The sequence below is a fragment of the Lutra lutra genome, chromosome 1 (assembly GCF_902655055.1).
Source record: "Lutra lutra chromosome 1, mLutLut1.2, whole genome shotgun sequence".
Classification (NCBI taxonomy): domain Eukaryota; kingdom Metazoa; phylum Chordata; class Mammalia; order Carnivora; family Mustelidae; genus Lutra; species Lutra lutra.
This window is the reverse complement of record NC_062278.1, coordinates 197,083,915-197,098,089: the sequence shown is the minus strand read 5'-3', so window position 1 is coordinate 197,098,089 and position 14,175 is coordinate 197,083,915. Positions and strand designations below refer to the sequence as shown.

At 46.8% G+C, this 14,175-nt stretch overlaps 1 protein-coding gene across 3 annotated transcripts in view; it reads left to right on the top strand.

The window, feature by feature from the left end:
* FLNB (filamin B) overlaps window positions 1-14,175 on the top strand; it is a 145,194-nt gene that overhangs the window by 74,391 nt on the left and 56,628 nt on the right. For all 3 annotated transcript variants that reach the window (XM_047691063.1, XM_047691055.1, XM_047691047.1), the window contains exons 6-16: window positions 514-591; window positions 1,798-1,960; window positions 3,019-3,216; window positions 6,013-6,150; window positions 7,652-7,778; window positions 9,609-9,745; window positions 11,025-11,218; window positions 12,179-12,292; window positions 13,130-13,273; window positions 13,416-13,539; window positions 13,880-14,040. In XM_047691063.1, coding sequence (XP_047547019.1) covers window positions 514-591; window positions 1,798-1,960; window positions 3,019-3,216; window positions 6,013-6,150; window positions 7,652-7,778; window positions 9,609-9,745; window positions 11,025-11,218; window positions 12,179-12,292; window positions 13,130-13,273; window positions 13,416-13,539; window positions 13,880-14,040 — 1,578 coding nt within the window. The remainder of the gene's footprint in view (window positions 1-513; window positions 592-1,797; window positions 1,961-3,018; window positions 3,217-6,012; window positions 6,151-7,651; window positions 7,779-9,608; window positions 9,746-11,024; window positions 11,219-12,178; window positions 12,293-13,129; window positions 13,274-13,415; window positions 13,540-13,879; window positions 14,041-14,175) is intronic.

The window sequence follows — 14,175 nt, the reverse complement described above, 5'->3', positions numbered from 1 at the left end:
CTCCTTTCTTCCCAGGCTGACTATACTTGGTTCCTCTCTCAGGGCCTTTGCACATGCATTCCTTCTTCTTATCTTCTTAAGACTTATTCCTAGTGCCTAGTACCATCTGAAATTCTGTTTACTGGAATGTGGTCTGTTTCTCCCACTGGGGCAGGGATTATGCCTGATTTGTTTTATTTTTGGTTCCTGACACCAGGCCTGGTCTTTCATAAGCTCTTCATAATTATTGAGCCACTAAAGGTTGAAGTGACTTGCTTTATGGTCCTTCTCATCTGCTGAGTTCCAGCCCTAAGACAGTGGGGAGTTGTGACGTGGTTATACATTTGTGCCATGTGACTTTGTTTCTGTGACTTTCAGCTGCTGCTTTCCTGGGGCATCCTTCAGTAGCAATGGGGCAGGAGAGAGCCAGGACAGCACCCGACCTGGCAGGTCACCACAGGGCCTTGGCTGGTACAGCATACTTTTACTCACACCCAGCACCTTCTCTAACTATTGTTCATTTTTCTGTCCTAGGCACAAGTGACCCCGGATAGTGACAAGAACAAGACATATTCTGTGGAGTATCTGCCCAAGGTCACCGGGTTGCACAAAGTAAGATGAGGTGTCATGGCCGTTGCTTGGATTGCTCTTCTAGGCTTGCATCAGTGTGTGTGTGAGAGGGTATCTTAGGAAGGTTGAATGCTGCTCAGTTCTTTGCAGTGTAAGGTGGTTTTCAACTCCCGTCTGGGTAACAAATGGTTGTAGCTACATGCCTGCACCATAGATGCTATGGGTTCTTTGTCTTCAGTGCTTCCTTGAGTATCCCCCTGTGGGGTGCTCTGGAGGGTCTCTCCATATTGAAGCTTGAGAGCCAGCTGAGTATAGTCCAATGGCCCAGTCATGCACCTGGAGGAATGATGGGGGTCTAACCCCCAGGTCCCTTGTCTCAGCAACATTTTGAGTTCTGTTGAGTATTATCTAGTTGGCCTATAGGACAGGGGCCCAGGGAGTCTTGTAAGAGAGTAGGGTGATCCAGGAGTGTAGCTTTCCCTAAAAGAAAGTCTTTAACAGCACACATAGGTCAATCCCTATGTACCATGCCAATATTTTGAGACCTAGATCATACCTACTACTACCTTGGCCTTTAGTGAAGTCACCTGGAATCCTATCAGTTTTTCTTATACCCTTAGGACATCAGGAATTTGGGGGAAAAAAATCCTAAAGGGAACATGTATGATGTAATTATTTTGTTCAATTCATATGAAATCCAACTCCATACCCCTTAAAATTTAAAAGATGAGAACTGACTCAAATTTTAAATGAAAATCTATACTGTTTCTCACATGAGTGATCTTGGTCCCTTGAAAAACATTTTGACTCTAAGTTTTAAATCCTGGAACTGTGCCTTATATTCTGGTGTGGGGGGCATGGCCCCTTCTGCAACTGTCTTAAAGGATCTAATGTCTACCGGTTCAGTTAGAAGTGTTGGTTCGCCTCCTGTTAACAGAGGCCACCCGTATCCAATGTAAGCATTTTTAGTTCAGTAAAAGACGTGCTGTCCCAAGGCCCAGCCGTGTGGTGGATGGAGCCAGGTGGGGATCCCACTCTGGCTAACGAGGGCTCCTGTTTCCAGCCACCTTTGTGTGGATAGTTAGGAGGATGGAAGACGAGATTGTCAGTGCATGTGGCTTGACGTGGGGTCTCCCTGGGCAGGGAGCAGTGATTATACTGCATCTATCTGTCAGTGCATGTGGCTTGACGTGGGGTCTCCCTGGGCAGGGAGCAGTGATTATACTGCATCTATCTGTCAACTTGTAGGTTACAGTCCTCTTTGCAGGACAGCACATCTCCAAGAGCCCATTTGAAGTGAATGTCGACAAGGCACAGGGAGATGCCAGTAAAGTCACCGCAAAAGGCCCAGGCTTGGAAGCTGCCGGAAACATCGCCAATAAGCCCACCTACTTCGATATCTACACGGCAGGTATTGTGGGTCAGGCTTTCTTCCAGAGCCTGAGATAATCCTCGGGGACCCCAAGGCTTGGGATGCCTGACCTTTTATCTTTTAAATCAAATCACTGCCAACAAAAGTGCCCTTTTTCAAGTGTATTGGTTATATTTATAGATTTTCAAAACCAGCTTATCTTATCTTTTTTTTTTTTTAAAGATTTTTTTTAAAAAAGTTTTTTTTTATATATTTGACAGAGCAAAAGCAGAGGGAGCGGCAGGCAGAGGGACAGGGAGAAGCAGGCTGCCTGCTGAGCAGAGAGTCCAACGTGGGGTTCGATCCCAGGACCCTTGGGATCATAACCTGAGCCCAAGGCAGATGCTTAATTGACTAAGCGACCCAAGTGCTCCCCCCAAACCAGCTTTTCTTTAAGATCTTAACACTCAAGCTTGGGTTTGATTATTAATAATCCATCAATTTCTGTACCCATTTCTGCCTTAGCTAAATAACTATTCCAAAGACACTTAAGTTTTAAGAATCCTCTACTAAGGGCACCTGGGAGGCTTATTTGATTAAGCATCTGCCTTTGGCTCAGGTCATGATCCCAGAGTTCTGGGATCAAGCCCCACCTCAGGCTCCTTGCTCAGCTGGGAGTCATCTGCTTCTACCTCTCTCTCTAATAAATAAATAAATAAAAATTTTAAAAAAATCTCTACTAGACCAAATTCTATACCAGGTTTGGGGGGGTGAGGAGAAGAACGATAGAAGTTTATATATATATATATATATATATATAGAGAGAGAGAGAGAGAGAGAGAGAGAGAGAGACATATATATATATATATATACACACACATATTTTTTTTTAATGATACATTTCATAAAATGTCACCTTTCTTTTCAATGTAGAAATTTTTAAAAATAGAGAATGGGGGGAAGTTTATGACCCTCCTGGCCAAACCAGAAAACAGTTGTTAGCATCTCGGTGTGGACCTTCTAAGTGCCCGTCCCTTCTGCACTTTGCACCTGTGCTCATCTGCAGCGAGTGTTCTGAGAAGGTGACTGGGGCTCCTGGAGTGCTTGTTTTATTACAGGTGCTGGTGTGGGGGACATTGGTGTTGAGGTGGAGGATCCCCAGGGGAAGAACACTGTGGAATTGCTGGTGGAAGACAAAGGAAACCAGGTGTATCGGTGTGTGTACAAACCAGTGCAGCCCGGCCCACACGTGGTCAGGGTCTCCTTTGCGGGGGACACCATTCCCAAGAGTCCCTTCGTCGTGCAGGTTGGGGAAGGTGAGTGCTGGGGTGGCCAGCTATCCCTGCTTCTGGCCTTGAGGCTGACCGTGCTCACAGTTGAGCTCTGAGGCCAGGAGAAGAGTGGGGGCCATGCTGGGATTGTACCTGTCCCCTTTTCTGCCAGGGACCCTGCAGTGGGAAGTGGCTTGCTTTGTCCTCAAGGTATTCATACTGATATCTTCCTGTGAGCCGAGCAATGACCCAAGTGCTTCACTTGTATTAACTGATTGAATCCTCCCCAAAACACTCATACAGGAGAGTTGTCCTCACTGAGAGCAGCAGGACTGAGGCTGTGTAGGCCATTGGTCCCTGTGGCTGAAGTCAGCAGCTGTGGGAGGGCCCCATGGCCCCCGCTGCTTGGCCTTTACTGGCTGCCGTGTGCTCAGCACCATGGCATGTAACCGTCACCCCAGCCAGCATGTTCCAGGCACTGGGGTCCTCTCCAGTTTGCAGGTGGATACACCAAGGCTAAGATCACATTACGGCATCAGTGAGTACAGACTAGACATCTGTACAAGGAGAACCCAGGTCTCTGTCAACCCCTTAACCCTGCTGCTAAACCCCTTCTGCAGCCAGAGCATGCATTTTTTCTCTAATGTTAGACTCCTTTTCCTTCTGACTTGGTTGTTCTTTTTGTTTTGTTTTGTTTTCCAACTCTGCTGCCTTTTCTAACCAATACTTGCCTTTCCCTGTTCTGTCCTCTGCCTCTGCGTCTGTAGAGCTGGCTTCCTCTTCTGAATCCTGCCTCTGGGTCAGCCTGGACCCCGAAGCTGTTGGCTTCCTAACTGAGAGCACTGGGCCAGAGGCACCTCACTGGGTAAGGGCTGGTTGAGTGGGACTTTCCTCCCAGTTCCCATGCTTCCCGCACACATCACCTTGGGCCCGTGCTCTCGGTGACCTCAGGACATGACAGTATACACGTCAGCATCACTTGGCCAGCTGGACCCCAAGCCCACTCATTACATTGAAACTTGTCTAAAACATCTCAAAGTGGTAGAGAATTCAGTGGTTTCCTTCAGCTCCATTTCATGTTTATATGAACTGAGCAGTTACCCTTTTGATGTTGAGACTAATACCCATGTTCAGAATTTCCATGAGTGGTTGTTTTTTTTTAAGGCACATTAAAACCCTCCACGGGAAGTCCTGTCATCCTGTTGTGACTTATTTCTGGTATGATCAACTTTTCTCCTTTTGACAAAGAAAAAAAAAATAAAACCAACATATTCATAAACAAAACTCTTTGACATAACGCAAGAAAGCATTTTTTTTTAAAGATTTTATTATTTATTTGACAGAGAGAGAGATCACAAGTAGGCAGAGAGGCAGGCAGAGAGAGAGAGGGGGAAGCAGACTCCCCACCAAGCGGAGAGCCAGATGTGGGGCTCGATCCCAGGACCCTGGGATCATGACCCGAGCCAAAGGCAGAGGATTTAACCCACTGAGCCACCCAGGTGCCCCAAGAAAGCATTTTTTTAACAGCTTTCCTGTTCTGATACTGTTCTCTGACTTCCTCTCACTCAATGGACAATGCTTTTCATCTCTTGCGTTGTCCATTTGTCACTTGTAGTGTTTAGAATTTAATTGATTGGGTTTGTCTTTTGACGTACTTCTCCTACTTAACTGATTTTATATTAAAAAGAATCTTCATCCCCCTTTCACAATGGAAAACCAGTGTCACTTGCCATAAAATGTGGCCATCAACTTATATTCCTCTACAAACCACCTAAAATCTTCTCTAACTCCTAGAGTGTGGGTATGTCTCTTCCAGAAATAGTTGTCTATCAAGCAGCCAGCTGAGGACATTGCAGGAAGGCGGGTACCAGAGGAGGCATTATCTTCTTTCTATGGAGTAAAGAGTTTCATCCTTTGGAGTCTGTGATCCCACTCCTGGCGTAGAGAAAACTGTCAAATGTGTAGTGCTAAATTTGGAAAGGAAAAGCTACTTAGTCAACAACATGACATTTTACCTCCGCTCTCTCATTTCTGTACTTAAAAAGGTCTCCTATGTTGGCAAAGAATTCCTAGGGTACAGGGATGTGTTTTATTAGCCTTCTGATGACCTCCATGGAATGGTAGTTTTGTGGACCTCTCATGTAAGAAATTACTAGAAGCTACTTCGGTCCTTAATTTTTAGACTTCTGACTTTAGTTTTTTAAACTAGATCCAGAAATCAAATGGGGAGGGGTGTTTATTGCTAATTGTTGTATTTATAGCCACCCACATTCCGATTACCTGCTGACAGCAGTAAAATGTTTGTCTGCCTTGGCTGAGGGGGTGTTGAATGGTTGAATGGATTCCTTTTTGAGCTATCCCCTGGCTCTCCATGCGGAAGATGATCACATTTCGGCTTTTAGAAATGGCCGATCCAAAGTTTGGAACGCGGTCAGATGTTTTCAAGTGCTACATTTTCCAAGTAGACTTGAAAAAATTGGGTCTTCCCAATTACTGGGCCCTTGAGTGTGGAAATGAGATTTAACTCTCCTTCACCACCGAGAGGATAAACGCCAGGATTCAACGGGTTCCAGGAACACAGCGAATGCAGGCTGTGCTTCTCCTTCTTTCTTTGCCAAAGTCACCCCCCAGCCCCACCACCCCAGTGTGGCTGGACAAAGTTATGTTGTGTCCTTATTTGCTAGCCTGGTGTGCTCCCTGAGCAAGACCCTTGGCCTTGGGCAGCTGCTGCAGATTCTCTGTGCAGAGCAAACATTTTCTTGGCAGGTGGCTCCAAGTTACCTTGGCTCGCTCCACTCGAACGAATGAAAGGTTGAATTGATGTCAAAACTCTGTTTGTAGCCTGTAATCCAAACGCTTGCCGGACCAGTGGCCGAGGCTTGCAGCCCAAAGGTGTCCGCATCCGGGAGACTGCAGACTTCAAGGTTGATACCAAGGCTGCTGGAAGCGGGGAACTCGCTGTAACTGTGAAGGGTCCTAGTAAGTGCTCCTTTGTTTCCCCATCTCAGGTGTGACCTGGGCTGGCTTTGCAGCCCTGGTGTATGGATTTCATGCCACAGGCAGTTGTGATCGATCCCAGAGAGAATGGTATAAAAGAATTGAGGTGCTCTGAGCTCCATGGGGGAAGGAGGCAGGGATTGATTAGTAACGTCTGCCCTGGGTGCAGTGGGACCGGTGGTGGCTTGACAGCCTCCCCATTTTAAGGCTTCTGGGAATAGAAAAAGTAGTAATGTAATGGAGTTTGGAAAGTGCTGTCCTTGGAGCGACAACCTGAAGTGGCTTACTTTTTATTTGAGGAAACGTGGGCTCGAGAGGAGGGGTCTTGCCCAAGGTCACACAGCTTGTAAGCATCTGAGCTGGAATGCAAGCACAGTCTCCAAAGCCAGTAATTTTCCCACTCCAGGTTACATTTTATAGACTATGAAATTATGCCAAGTACCTAATTACTATGATCAGTGCTTATAGAAGGAAAATAAAATTCCCTGAGATTAAGTTTTCTTTGTAGATAAATGCTGATCGTGGAGGGGTGCGTCGCACTCTGCAGCTCCTTCTTCTTCCCTTTTTGGGAAAGGAGACTGCAGACACGAGGACGAGGGTCTGCTCTGTCCGGGTTTGCCCCAGCATTTCTGGCTGTAGGCGTAGCAGCCCTCCATAGGTTTCTGCCTTGTGGGAATGTGCGTGGTCTCTGTGTTGCTCCCACCCTCTGTATCCCCAACAGGCTGGGGCAGGAGTGCTCTGAGCTCCAGAAAGTTAATATTTGATCACAGAGCACCAAGCTGTGGGGAAGGCTGTGTTCGAAGGGTGGCCAAGGTTCTAGACTGCCCGGACCTGGAGCCAAGTTGCTCCAGGACTGCCCTCCCTGCTGGCTTGTTGCTACAGGAGCCAACGAGGCTTTTTTTTTCCCCCCTGACCTTGGAGTCTCGCTTGGCTAAGTGGCTTTCCCAGCCAAACCTCAGGGCACAACATAAAACAAGTTTCTACCTGATGGCTGAACCTGGAGTTTGTGGTACAGCATCTGAAACCTGTTCTCTTGTAGATAGCATGCAGAAGCCTTCTCACGGCTGCTGAAAGATATGCCAGGACAGTAAGCAGAAACCCATGCCAAATACTTGTAAGGGCTCAGTGTCCCTCCACCGTTTCGTGAGAGGCTAAGACAGCTAGCGATGATCATTAGGAAAAATTAAGATATGACTAGGAGGTCAAGGACCTGTTGGCCCCCACCTCAGTAGAAGGTTCTCTGAGCTTTCGAAAGCTGGTAAGGTGGGAAATCTTCCTTTTCCCCACACTTAGAAGCAGACATGGGTCTATTTTTTAGGCTTGGATTAATCTCCCAAGTTTTGAGGGGGTTGCATTCTGAGGCAGCCCGTTTCCCTCTCTGGCTTACGTCTTGTGGATATTGCTGTCTTTCTGTTCTTGGCTTTTGGATTCTTGTTGGGAGCCTGGAATTGCTTTGGAAAAATGGTGTGTTTTCTTCCCACAGAGGGCCTGGAGGAGCTGGTGAAACAGAAAGGCTTTCTGGATGGAGTCTATGCATTCGAGTATTATCCCAGCACCCCGGGGAAATACAGCATCGCCATCACGTGGGGGGGACACCACATTCCAAAGAGGTGAGTCTCCAGCTGGAGTTGCGTCTTCTCTGGGGGTGTGCTCGGCTCCGGGCAGGCTCACGAAGGTTCCTTCCCCAGGCTGCAGGAGCCAAAGAGATCTGCTTTGTTGAAAAACGTTTTTCTTTCTTTCTTTCTTTTTTTTTTCTTTTTTTTAAGAGCAGCACTCAGACATTTGGCCTGTTCTCAAAAACAGCACTGTGGTTTCGGTTGCCTTGCTTTAAATCAAATGCTGGCGGTCTGGGGCTGGGGGGAGGCAGGGAAGCCAGAAGGAGCAGTAATAGAGAGTAAATGGGCTGTGCGTATATACTCCCTTATATAAACTAAGATTCTCTTTCTTTCAATGTGTGCCTCTGTTCAGGAATGCCATGGGGGTAAAATCTGCCATGGTTTACATTAAAATTCTCTAGGTGAGTGCAGTCAGGAGCCAAGGGACGCGGTCTACAGCTTTGCCTGTGGGCATCACAGTTACCCTCCCCTCTTCATCCTCCCCAGCCCTCCTGGGGGCACTTTTAGACTGAAAAGAATAAATTCCATTTACCTTGAGAAATAATCTAGGCATGATTGGGTTCTGAGAATCTCAGCAAACTTTTTAAAGATTTTTTTAAAAAGTTGGGGTGTCTGTTTAGAAAAGTTTTTTTAAAAAATAGAAAAATAAACAAATGAAGCTAAAAAAAAAAAGTTGGGGTGTCTGAGCAGCTCAGTCCATTAAGCATCTGCCTTTGGCTTAGGTTGTGATTCCAGGGTCCTGGGATCGAGTACCATGTTGGGTTCCCCACTCTGCAGGGAATCTGTTTCTTCCTTTGCCTCTCTCTCTCTGTTTCTCATAAATAAATGAATAAAATCTTTAAAAAAAAAGTATATTTATTTAAGCAATCTCTACACCCAACATGGGGTTCAGACTCACAACCCCAAGATTAAGAGCTACTTGCTCTACGAACTGAATCAGCCAGGTAGCCCCTTTGCTTTTTTTTATTCTGCTATACTAAAGTTAAAGCTCATTCATTCATTTGAAAAAGAAAGAAAGAAAGAAAAGAAAAAACTCATTCGTTCATGTGTGAGATAAAGCCTGTTCAACTTAGTTTTTGTCTTACAAGATATTTTTTAAGATTTTATTTACTTTAGGGGCACCTGGGTTGCTCAGTGGGTTAGAGCCTCTGCCTTCGGCTCAGGTCATGATCCCAGAGTCCTGGGCTCTCTGCTCAGCAGGGAGCCTGCTTCCCTTCCTCTCTCTCTGCCTGCCTCTCTGCCTACTTGTGATCTCTGTCGAATAAATAAATAAATAAAATCTTTAAAAAAAAAAAAAAGATTTTCTTTACTTTAGAGAGCAGAGGCAGCACAGGTGGGAGGGGCAAAGGGGGAGGGAGAATGAGAATCTCAAGCAGAGTCCATGCTGGGCATGGAGCCTGATGCGGGGCGCCATCCCAGGACCCTGAGATCATGACCTGAGCTGAAACCACGAGTTGGACACCCAACCAACTGCACCACCCAGGTGCCCCTTATTCATACAATATAAACAGGATATAGGAAGGCAGGCACTCTCTTACCTTGCCGAGCTCGCGGTCTGCTGAGCCCTGCACTCAAAAGGTGAATGATGGGAAGGATAGCGTGAGGCAGGGTGTTTTGAGAGCCCACCTAGCGGCCACCTGAGTGCCCCAAGGCAGCCACAGTACTTATATTGTTGACATAACAATGGCTGTGGGCGCACCTGTGTGGAGGAAGGGCTTGGCTGGACACTGGGACTCCAGGTAAAAGGAGTGGAAAAAACAGCTTATGGCTGTATTTAGTTCCTTCTTTGCTCTTCTTTAATGTTTTTTGTCCCTTTTCTCCTAGCCCCTTTGAGGTTCAAGTTGGCCCTGAAGCAGGCATGCAAAAAGTTCGTGCGTGGGGCCCTGGCCTCCACAGCGGGATTGTCGGGCGGTCGGCGGATTTCGTGGTGGAGTCCATTGGCTCTGAAGTGGGGTCTCTGGGTAGGTGGAAGCAGCCGGCCAGCAGCCCTGGGGGGCTGAGATGACATGAGGCTCGGTTCCAGTGTTAGACTGAGAATCGGGCCTCCTCCAAGCCTCGCTCCCCTTTGCCCCCAGCCTCCTGACCCCCCAAGTCCAACTCTTGATACCGCTGTGGGATTGTGATTTTCCTTTTCCTCTTGCCCTGCAAGTTGCCCTCTGCCTCTTCATTCATTCATCTGCTAAACCTCAAGGTAGAGGTTTCCTGTGGATATGGTGCTTGAAACAGTGCCTGGAACGTAGGAGGCACTTGTCAAATAATGTTGACTGATTCTTAGTTTAGATGAATGAATGAATTTTGCTGAAATTTGAAATTTGGAGAATAAATATTCTTCGGAGCAGAACAGTATATTTTAAACACACCTCTGATGTATATAGGATCACTTTAGAACAGTGGTTGGCAAACCTGCTCTAAAAAGGAGCAGAAAGCAAATATTTTAGTCTTGTGGGCCATATTCTCCCCACTGCAGCCATTGTTGTGTGAAAGCAGCCAGAGAAGGGAGGTAAGTGAAGGAGTGTGGCTGTGTCCCAGCAAAGCCTTATGTACAGAAACAGGTGTACTGGCCATAGTGTGATGACCAACTGTTTCAGGTAGTAAAAAACTGGCCAAAAAGAAGAAATCACCTTTAGTGTTTCCTTCTAGAGAGAGAATCAATGTTTTGGTATGATATTAAACCTTTTGGCATATCCTTCTAGGCTTTTTTTTTTCTTTCCTATGCATGGACATATAAACATTCATCTGCCACAAAGAATACCTAGGGGTAATCTTTCTATCTTTCTGCCTCAGATAAAGATAGGCCGTGTCTTCATTTTCCATGGCTTCTTTGGAATTCCATTGCATGGATATGTCTATTGTTAGGCTCTCTGGTTATTTCCACGGTTTTCCTGTAGAAACAGTGCTGAGTACATAGACTGTTTCTGTTTACGCATAGCCTTGATTACTTCCTTTAGACAAGAGCCCAGAAGTGGATTTGATGGGGCAAAGGGCAGGCATTGGTTTAAGGTTTTAGTTGCCCTTCCTTGTTAGATGATGTTTTAAAAACAATAATAACAACAACAACAAAACCCCATGGTATAAAATCCAACCTTCCATATCTAGTGAAGACTCAGTAGTCTTGGTTTTGTCGGAAAGGGATACAAACAGATTTCAGTCTTCTGGCTGATACTTGCTTTGAGGGAATGAGCCAATAGAATAGGTTCTTTCTACCATGCAACCAGGGGTCCCTTTCACCTTGTCCCCCAGGGTTTGCCATTGAAGGCCCCTCCCAGGCAAAGATTGAGTATGATGACCAGAACGATGGGTCATGTGATGTCAAGTACTGGCCCAAGGAGCCCGGTGAGTATGCCGTTCACATCATGTGTGATGATGAAGACATCAAGGACAGCCCATACATGGCCTTCATCCACCCGGCCGCGGGAGACTACAACCCGGATCTGGTGAGCCTGTCATGTTTCTGTGCTCTCCTCCTGGCTCCTGGCCCTCTCTGTGGTGTGCAGAGGGTGACGCTAACCAGTCTGTTGAGGGATGGCAGCGAGGAGCCATGTAGAGCTTAGGAAGGATGCTGATCTGAGTTGGAACCCTGGTAGTACCACTCCAGAATTTTCTAATGGTGGGCGAGAAAGAAAAGATTCTTTCTCTTTACAATGGGAATGATGGCCCTTTCTGCCTCCCAGTGTTTCTGGGATGATTCAAGGAGCTAAAGACATGCATAAAGACGTGCATAAAGACAACCCTTCGCCCAGTGCCTGGCCCGTGCAGGGGGTCATGGGGACTGCTGCTCTTTTTCTCCCCAGCTCCCTTATCTTAAATGGGAACAGTATTTCTAAGAGCTTCTGTCACACTCTTAGGCAGCGGAAAAGCATCGAGTCTGAGGTGGCCTGGCTGCCAGGAGGAAGCCTCCATGCCTCCACGTGTGCTGCCCTGGCCCACATGGGGAGCCATTTGTAGCCTGGTGGCGGTCTGGGCTGGTTGCCCTTCCTCATTGGCCAGTGGCTGGTCCTTTGTTCTCTAGAGCTGTAAACCTTTGGGATGTCTGTGGTAAAGTTTCTGAGTCCCCTCCGTGTGGGAATGTTGAACCCAGACATGACTGGAAATCCCTGCCCTGGGTACTAGAAGTTGTCTCTGTCTGCTCAGAATAAGGCAAGGAGCCCCAGGCTAGTTTGGGGCCTGGTTTTAGAGAGTTTTCTTCCTGCTGGGAGGTTAATGATACTGTTTGTAATTTTGGGGTTACAATCTGCTGGAGCATTTTCTTCCTTCCCTAACCATCCTGTTATATAGGTAGTGTGAAACCAGACACCGGTGATTTTGTTATCTTGTTCCTGGGTCCTTGGTCATTATGTAGGGGTTTCGTTCAGGCATTGCACAGAAGGAGAATCATTATTGGCCCTTTGCCCCAGGTCCAAGCATACGGGCCAGGTTTGGAGAAATCTGGGTGCATTGTCAACAACCTGTGTGAGTTCACCGTGGATCCTAAGGATGCTGGAAAAGCCCCCTTGAAGATATTTGCTCAGGTAAGTTTCCAGGGACCATCTGTACAGGTAATCATTGGGAGACATGATCTGCCACTGTAATGGCAACTTGGCTCTATTCACCTGACCCTCAGTTTATTCATCTGCACGCTGGGAATAAGAAGAATATCTCTTGAGGTTATGTGCGGATTACATGGGATTCTAATATGTAAAGCAGGGTGCTTTTCTCATTTTTATGACTTGTATTCTTTGGAAACAAGGCTTGATTTCAGATTTCCCATGTACATGTCCTTCAGTGTGGCCAAAGCTACCTAGGCCTTCAACCGGAGGTTTGTAAATAAGCTTTTATTAAATATGTTTATCTAATTTAATCAAATTTGGCCCAGGGATTTAAATACAGGAATTAAAATTAAGAAGGATTTTTTAAGATTGATTTATTCAGTGAGAGAGTGTGTGCACATGTGCAAGCACACACCCGAGTCGGGGAGGGGCAGAGAGAGAGAGAGAATCTCAAGGAGACCCCTGCTGAGCGTGGAGCCTGATGCAGGGGCTCCATCTCTAGACCCTGAGATCATGACCTGAGCTGAAATCAAGAGTCTGACACTTAACCAACCGAGCCACCGAGGCGCCCCCAAATTAAGAGGTATTGAGTGGTCATGACTTTCTAGCAGGGTCATTTGCTCTTATGAAAAAAACAAATAAATGCAGGCAGTATTTTGTCACCTGTGGTGACGACATTGTGAGAGTGTGGCATATCATAGTTGTTCCATATTTTGTTGGATGGGTGGTGAATTGATGGTCTTGGGAAGCCATGGTGGCCCTGTTTGATGAAGACCGTGTGAAGGCCAGTTTCTGTTCTTAGCCCCTGCTCTTTTGCAGGATGGGGAAGGCCAGCCCATTGACATCCAGATGAAGAGCCGGATGGACGGCACGTACGCCTGCTCGTACACCCCGGTTAAGGCCATCAAGCACACCATTGCTGTGGTCTGGGGAGGTGTGAACATCCCACGCAGCCCCTACAGGGTAGGTTGTGAAGCCTAATCCTGGCAACTCTGTGAAAAAGCCAAGACCTGTGGCGGGTCTGGGCTCTATGCTAACTAACAACGTTTCACTGGGTCCAAGTGGAGGAAAACTTGGTTATAACTTTGGGCCGTGTTCTTTTTAGGTCAGTATCGGGCAGGGTAGCCATCCCCAGAAGGTCAAGGTGTTTGGGCCGGGCGTGGAGCGAAGTGGACTGAAGGCAAATGAGCCTACTCATTTCACGGTGGACTGTACTGAGGCTGGGGAAGGTGAGTGGAGGGTTCCCCCATTGAGGTCGTTGATGCTTCTTGAGGAAGAATGTTCTTTTCCTAATGTTGGGAGGGCAGTGAACTTTGAGCTAGAAAATAGTGCACCTGAATAGGTAATTGTTCATCTAATGAGCGTCTGTGGCAATTCCTTGGTGATCTTTGCTAATCCTCCATTCCTCCTCCAAAGCCCTGACTTATTTAGCACCATCCCTTTGTCAGGCTTGTCACTGGAAACTTCCCAACTGCTTTTCTGGGGTGTTTGCTGAGCTGAGCTGGAAGTGATTGCATGGGACATGCTGTTTCTTGTACAATGGTGCGCTCATAAGCTGGTCTGTTCCAGGTGATGTCAGCGTTGGCATTAAATGTGATGCCCGGGTGTTAAGTGAGGATGAGGAAGACGTGGACTTTGACATTATTCACAACGCCAACGACACGTTTACGGTCAAATATGTGCCTCCTGCCGCCGGGCGATACACTATCAAAGTTCTCTTTGCATCTCAGGTGTGTGTTTGGGCCTGGGTTCTTTCTGACCACCTGTGTGCATATTTCCTTTTTGTTTCGTTTTGTTTTATTTTGTTTTTTAGCAATAGGGCAGTGTCTTGAGAATTCTCAGGTTTTCCTCTCTGGTTCCTGAAA